The sequence below is a fragment of the Sipha flava genome, unplaced genomic scaffold (genome assembly GCF_003268045.1).
Source record: "Sipha flava isolate LNK unplaced genomic scaffold, YSA_version1 35a_pilon_pilon, whole genome shotgun sequence".
In the NCBI taxonomy this organism is placed as follows: Eukaryota; Metazoa; Arthropoda; class Insecta; order Hemiptera; family Aphididae; genus Sipha; species Sipha flava.
In genome coordinates this window covers 1103775-1111596 of record NW_020273058.1, presented here as the reverse complement: position 1 = coordinate 1111596, position 7822 = coordinate 1103775, and the positions used below count along the sequence as shown (strand labels likewise).

General features: G+C 26.8%; 1 protein-coding gene across 2 annotated transcripts; it reads left to right on the top strand.

The window, feature by feature from the left end:
• The first annotated feature begins 1329 nt into the window (after positions 1-1329).
• LOC112687654 (uncharacterized protein DDB_G0283357-like) lies at positions 1330-7819 on the top strand. 2 transcript variants are annotated; one of them, XM_025560495.1, is made up of 6 exons: positions 1330-1438; positions 4548-4741; positions 5356-5606; positions 5677-5975; positions 6223-6529; positions 7362-7819. In XM_025560495.1, the coding sequence occupies exons 1-6, from the start codon at positions 1430-1432 to the stop codon at positions 7622-7624; spliced, it is 1323 nt and encodes a 440-aa protein (XP_025416280.1). In that variant the 5' UTR covers positions 1330-1429; the 3' UTR covers positions 7625-7819. The 2 variants fall into 2 exon arrangements, with proteins under 2 accessions (XP_025416280.1, XP_025416281.1); XM_025560496.1 differs by lacking the exon at positions 7362-7819 and having other exon boundaries at positions 1331-1438; positions 6223-6627.
• Positions 7820-7822: the final 3 nt, after the last annotated feature.

The following is a 7822-nucleotide window of genomic DNA, read 5'->3' as shown; positions in this document are numbered from 1 at the left end:
GATTACTATGGTCCATATAATTAATATATATTTTGCTCTATATTTATTATGTCTACATCCGTGCAATTATATATTGTTTATTTAATGATAATGAATTGATTTAAAATAATTTAGAAAGTATTTAAATATCGTATGTATTATTGATTTAACAATGATTAATCATTGTTAAAACTGTTTATATCTATATTTGATAATTGGATGATTTTTTTTGATTTTTTTGTTTTTCTAAACTTTGAAACTAATTTATTTTTTACATGATAAAAATAATATATTAGATAAAGATTTATTTGTTGAAATTTTCAAAGGCTGATTATATTGCTGCATTGTATTATTCGTCTTTATTTGTACCGATTCAAAATCATTAATAAATCATCGAATAGAAATACAATTTGATACATAGATCAGCCTTCACATAAAGCGAACATATAACAAATATAATGATACATAATTTAAATTTAACATGTAACATAATTAATGGTAGTTGAGGTCTACAATATGAAATAAAAAATAATAAAAAAATTTTTTTTTCAAAAAAGTTTTATTTTTGTGTTGAAGAAAATTACCAAAAAAAAAAAAAAAATACTATTGTATGATAATATATTTTTCACTTAGATGATAAAAATCACAATTAAATATGGTTTCTTGTTTTTTAATAAAAAAATTACGTTTTTTTAATGCCAATATTTATTGAAATTCTATACCATCAACTTAATAGTATTATATTTAGTTTACAGTCATAGATAAGAATTGTGTAGCTTTAATAATAAAATAAGTAAATTGAAAAATAATTATTTAGCAATACTCTAACAGAAACATTTAGGTACTTATCAAAATGCATTATTTGTCTGTATGTTTTGCAATATTCAAGTGTACCAAATATATGGGCTTATAAACTATTACAATTTTAAATTTTCGAATGAAAAATGTTAAGCATGGTTTAAAAAGGTACACGCAATTTACATACGATGGATTCGAATTATTTCAACCCTCAACTATTTACACACCTTTGTTGGTTAGATGCTGGTACAATTAATAAGATTCGTTGTAGAAAAATTATATTATAATATTCATACTATTTGCTACTAAACAGAACATCATCACAATGATAACTGTACCATATTTTATAGTTATTTCATTGAACCGCAAAAATGTCATCCATTCCAACATTTTACGCCGGTGTTAACATATAAACTATGCAAATATGTACGATAAAACCGTTGTCGATCCTACACTTCGGTGGAGATCATGTCGAGAATCTATAATTTTTTTATTTTTTTCATATCACAAGTCCTCAGCTTGGTCTTACTACCGGAGCGAATCGTTGGGCAATTACCTCGACTCGTTGGTAGGGAGTACAACTCCTTTATAAGGCTTGCATGTAGACGCTCCTCGTACACTTCACTTCACTGGTCTTCACAAGTCTGCAATCATGTTCAAGGTAAGCACTATTATAGTTATTTGTTTACATACATCATGCCAACATAGTATAGTTTAAACACTTAACACTTTTGGTAGTAAAAAAATAGTAACATTTATTTTTGTATCGTTATTCATTTGCTACCAGCACTCATATTTTTTTTAAATTATTTTTTCGTTTACTAAGTTTAAGAAAATTTACTTAGTTTCCTCATAATATATAATAATATTATGAGTATTTGTATTTTACTCTAAAATTCGTATCTTATAATGATATTATTTGTTATTTAACTTGTAAAATCTTATTTTTAAAAACATTAATTATTGTTATTTTAATATTAAGATAAATTAAACTCGAAAATAAATTAAAAACTCTTCACAGTTTATTATTTTAAACTTATAACGAGTACGCGGAATACTTCAAAGTTGTTCACTATATACAAGATAGGTTAACATTGTATGTACTTTATAACACAAATATTTTCCACGGCTATTCTTATCATAAATTATTAATGTTAAACACCTGATTTAAATTTGTAAAATATTTAATTATATGTTTCTTAATATAATAAATTCGAATTAAATGGTAAATATATATATTGGTAAAATAAATAATTTTAATCGACGGTTCAATTGAACCCATGGAGTTTAATGACTAGTAGCAATAACCTTTGGACACCCCAAGGCAAATTGACTAGATCAAGAAGCATGTGTATGGTTTATAATAGTAGTTTACGCTCGATAACCGTGGTGCGATCGAAACTCGTCATTCGTTTCTCGTTAATGGCCAAAATATGTATTATACATAATATTAAACCCGTTTCGTCAGAACAATGAACCGAGATGCAAAAATTTGATTTTTTACTAATGCCTTAAGCTATTAATTATTGTTCGGTATTATCAATGGAGTGTCTACTCAGCATAAGTTATTTTTTTGCTAAATTTAAAAACAAATATTTTAACTTCATCAGTCGACTAAAAATAATGAGATACCTATTTATATAGGAACATAATTTTTACTGTCTACAGTATATACGTCTAAGACAATATTGTGTATATATGTATGGTATAAAAATCAAAACATTTTGTTTTGTATAACAAATATTTAAAATAAATTCAAATATAATATATAATTTACTGATTGAAAAAAATATTGGTTTTTATATTTTTATTGATTTATATGTTTATATTGTATTTTATTACACGTCAATCACTTTAAAGAAACATACGAAATTATCGAAATATAATGATTGATTATATCAAATATATATATATATATATATATATATATATATATATATATATATATATTGTATAAATAGTATATTTATTATCTATAATATAAATGTATAAGCAAAATATATTTTTATAATTTTATGTATAAAACATTTAAGTTAAAATTTAGCTCGGGTAAACAAATCCTACAAAAGCAGAATTTACAAAAAACTGTCCGGAAATAAGTTTTCGATTAAAAACAGGTTCTAAGTGAGATAATGGAGTTGTGTGTAGTAAAACTCTGGGATAAGTGATTTTATTTCTTTTAAAAACAATAATAAATCATGGAATTCAGAAAGAATTTCTATGTTCTACTAGAAAAAATGAATGATCAATATGTTTCAGATATTAAAAAAAAAAAATAGTACCATAATATTGTGTTTACAATAGCAACAACAAATAATTTGAATTAATTTTAATGATTCACAATGATTCAATAGTTAAATGTTCATAAATAAACTATTAGTTTATATTTTTGATTATCCTTGTTTTAAACATTCTAAACAGTAGTAATAACCTTTTAATATTTTTTAATCCAATCATTTTTAAATGATGCACAAATTGCAAATTATTATTTAATTAGTAGAATCTATTTCTAATGTAGTTTGTGTAATATGTATATTATTATTTTATATGCTTTTGCACAAAATTCCTATTTTTTTAATATAAGATCGGAAACCTATAATTATAAAATACCAAAATCAATGAAACTGATTTCTACGAAGACTATTAACTAGAATATTACTAGGCTACGTTCTCACGACAGTCTAAATATAATTTATCAGGACCAGTAACCACATAATTTATACTATTAAAGTTCAAATGACAACTGTACAAAATATAATGTATAATATATAATGTTTATAAATTAACCAATACAAATGTTTTATAATAAATATACTCAATATATAAATCAATATTAATTTTTTATATTGTATTATACCGGTTCATATTTTTCAAATAAACCTTTATTGAAACAAAATACTCGTACTCCTTAATAGACAGTTGATGGTAAATGGGTTATCTAAAACATAATTCATTGTTTATAATTTTTTCTTGCATTTAAAGGTGACTGTCAAATTAAATCGAAAAATAACCGGTCAACAATAACACTTTTGTTCAATATTTTCTATCCAAAAATTTACTGCACAAAACTTTTGGTACATTTGTACAAAACAAAAAAAATTTTGTAGAACATAGAAGTATATTTGTTAGTGTAATCAACACGTTCCACACTTTAGTTGATTTCTAAAATTAAAAGAATACTTAAAAACATAATTAAGTCCAAATGTTTCAGAAACAAAAAATATGTCTGATCGTATTCACGTTGAAGTCTACTTTTCTCAATTATCTTATACTATTAAAAAAAATTTCGATATATTGTCAATATGCTTATTTTCTATTTGTCGAATGAACTGTCTCGCCGTGTCCAAGAGGAAATAAGTGAAGGGGATATCTATAATTACACTTGCACAACTACGATTCTTTGTAATGATCCTCATTCCTCGTCACTATAATATGTCATAGCCCACAGGTATATGGGCTAATAATCTATTGTTATTAGAATTATTGATAACTACTTGATACGCAATAGAATACTGCTAGTTACGTGCATTTAATGCTCTAAAAAACATATGTGGGATTGCAGGTATAATTTTAACAACCGTTATTAAAATAGCTGGATTAGGTAAACATGTTGAGTTTATTCGTACATAGATAATATTTGAACACAGCACAATTATTATTCAACTATCGTAATATCAGTTCTAACATCAAATACGTTTTATACTTCAATGGTTCTCAGTGATTTATAATATTAACGAGTGTTTTTTTTTTTTTTCATTACTTTTTTACAGTTCGTTACTCTATCTTGCTTGTTGGCTGTCGGTGCTCAATGCAAGACCCCACAAAATACTGCTGTGCCATACTACCCTCAACCATACCCAACAGCAAATCCTCAAATATACCCTCAATTTTACGTAGCACAACCGAAGTATAATGCTCAGCCCGCCTATATAGCCGCTTCTCCTTACCGTCAAGTTTATGTACCGTAAGTAAAATATGTGAAAAATACCAAAAACCTAATAAATTGTAAAACTGTATGTAGTAAGAATATTTAAAAGTTACTTACAACCCGCAAACATACAGATCCACTACTAGGTATACAATCAGAATTAATAGATTATATACTTAAATCGTATTAATAATAAAAATATAAATTATAACTTTATTTCAATTAGCATTGATAGAATAGATATTTTAATATTTCATATTAAATATCTTTCCCAACTCGATTAAAGTTGATTATGAATACATAACAAACAATTTTATTATTAGAAATACAATTTTCGGTTATGATTATATTAATATGCATCAATGTTTCAACATAGAAACACGATCCTGCACATTAATAATACATAAAACCATAACTTATTATTTAAATAATGTTATTTGTTTATTTTTTAATATAAGAAATAAATATTTTTAATATTATTTATTGTGTTCTTAGGAATATGAATTTAATTTTTGATCACATATTATTAAACCGTGAATTTAAATATTTAATGCATATAATCAACATGTAAATTTAATTATTATAAGTTATAACTTATATAATTATACAAAGTATAATACTTATTTATTTGTGTATAAATGTTTTTTTAGAGCTAATCCTGCCTATAATCCTTACTACTACGGATATGCTCCTTATCCAGCATATCCTCAACAGTACGTATATCCATACGTTCAAAATGATGGAGCCCAAGCACCGGCACCTGCTCAACCTAGTTGGGGAGAGTATTTATCCAGTATCTGGAATTATGTACCAAACTATCCATTCGGCAGTTCCAGTTCATCTGAAAGCCAAGCTACTGGTTCAGAATCAGCATCATCGGCATCTACTGCTGAAGCTTCCTGTATGTGATTACATGTATTACTGTACAAATATAACGCATGTAAAGCGTATGATTTAATTTTTAATTTTAGCTACTGCTGAAGCAAGCCCAGGAAAAGGTGATAAACCAACAGGAGAACAAAAGACAGAACAATCGGCAAGCAATGAACAATCTACAGTACAATTGCCATCCAAACAATCGGCACCATCCTCATTCGATTATGTTGGCCAACCCCAGTACTTTGCACAACTGCCCTACCAACCAATAGCTTATGACCCAGCCAAGTTGAATACTGCGAGTAATGGTGCAGTTTCCAATTTCTGGTTTTACAGAAACCAACTTCAACCCGTATTTCAAGCATCTCAGCCCGAATTTCAAGCATCTCAAGGAGTAAATATATAATTTATTGTTAAATAATACATATACATATTTAACATATAACATAAAAAAAATTTCCAGTAACAATATGTAATTTAAAAAATTTGTAAAAAAAAATTATTATGAAATCTCAATGACAATCATATCTTTAATTAAAATTATATTTTCACTCATTTATACGCTTTTCATATAATATTAAATATTAATTTATATGATATCATCAAAATATAGACTATAAAATGTTCTTTAATTTTCATAGTTTGCTGATCAAAAATACTACCAAAACCCAGCTCAGTTTAACCATGGTACCGCAGCTCTAGCTTACCAAAGATACTTGCAATACCAGAAACAACAACAAGGCCAATTCCAAGAAGGACAATTTCAACAACAACAGCAAGATCAACAATTCCATCAACAACAACAACCACAAGAACAACAATTCCAACAACAACAACCACAACAATATGATCAACAAAGTCAACAAGACGAATCTTCCGTTGTTGTCGATTCAAATACAACTGGAGCCCAGGAAGCAGTAAATCAACCACAATCTAAATTAGCTACAGGTTCGAACTAATTTGGAGCTCTAACCCGACTGAATTTATTTTATACAACTTTTTCATTCAATAATTATAAATATTATTAATTTTTATAATAAATGTTATTTTGAGTAAAAACCAATATAATAGTAATATAGTCCAATTCGATGAACATATTAGTATTATTTTTATAAATCAAAGTGAAAATACGAATTTATTGTCAAATAATACTTCAAAATTATATTGTATTTTAATATTATTTTATCGCTGTCAAATATAAAATTATTGGTTAGTAAAAAATAAATGTATTTATTTTACTAAAATTAATTACTCATAGTATTGAATTAGTTTTACATTAAATTTTCATTTTGAAATTATTACACTGATATAAAATATGTTTAATAATATTTATTTTAAGTGCTCAATTGTTTTGAATCAGATTTGAACTCATAAAAATTGCCTCATGACGTATTTAGATCCTTTAATTTATACCAATTTGTTGGGGGTTGTAGGTAAGATGGGGGATTTCCCCCTCCGGATGCGCATGTGAAGAAGCAAATATTCACATGTAACACAGTATTTTAAAATCCTTCTACACCGACTTTCCTTAATTCCTACTTCGATTCAATTCAAAATAAATGTACGCTTAAGATTGCATATATTAATAAATTATAAGCAAATAAAAATTAAAAAATTAAAAATAATCACTACCGTTTTTGCAACGTACAATTTAATTTACTATTCCACGCTATTTCGTTTAAATGTAAACTCGTATATATACCTAGATTATTGTTATAGTTTTACTGTACCTAATTTTTTTATTATACATAATTTAATTTGTCTCGTATGCACAATATAGATCCAACAATAGCTGTGGCTCAGCCACAGGGTATGGCGTTCGCCGGAATCGGTGGCCGAGCCGGCGCTGGACCTATAGGCACAGCGATTGTAGGAAAAAATGCAACGGCGATTAGCGAGCCCAGCGCCACTGCTATATCACTGGACCTAACGCCAACGATTAACCTAACGCCCGTCCACAAGTTGACATCCGCCTATGTGGCGAAATATGCACCTGAACTGGGAGTTTACAAAGTAGCTGAAATCAAAACATCGGAGCCCTAACGCAAAAATGATAAATATTTTTATTTTATATTTTTAGTATTAATGTGTAAGGCGAATTTGTGATAGTAATTTTATACGGATATTATACAGAGTTATAATGTTATAGTACACACACTAAACTGATGTTACTCACTCTCAAGATGTGCTTAATAAAATGTAAAATCTTGCCATGTAAAATATATAATACGGTCATAAGCT

Coding starts and splice junctions, on each gene's coding strand:
- LOC112687654 (XM_025560495.1), top strand. Junction 4,742..5,355: donor TACCGTCAAGTTTATGTACC/GTAAGTAAAATA, acceptor ATGTTTTTTTAG/AGCTAATCCTGCCTATAATC. Junction 5,607..5,676: donor ATCTACTGCTGAAGCTTCCT/GTATGTGATTAC, acceptor TTTTAATTTTAG/CTACTGCTGAAGCAAGCCCA.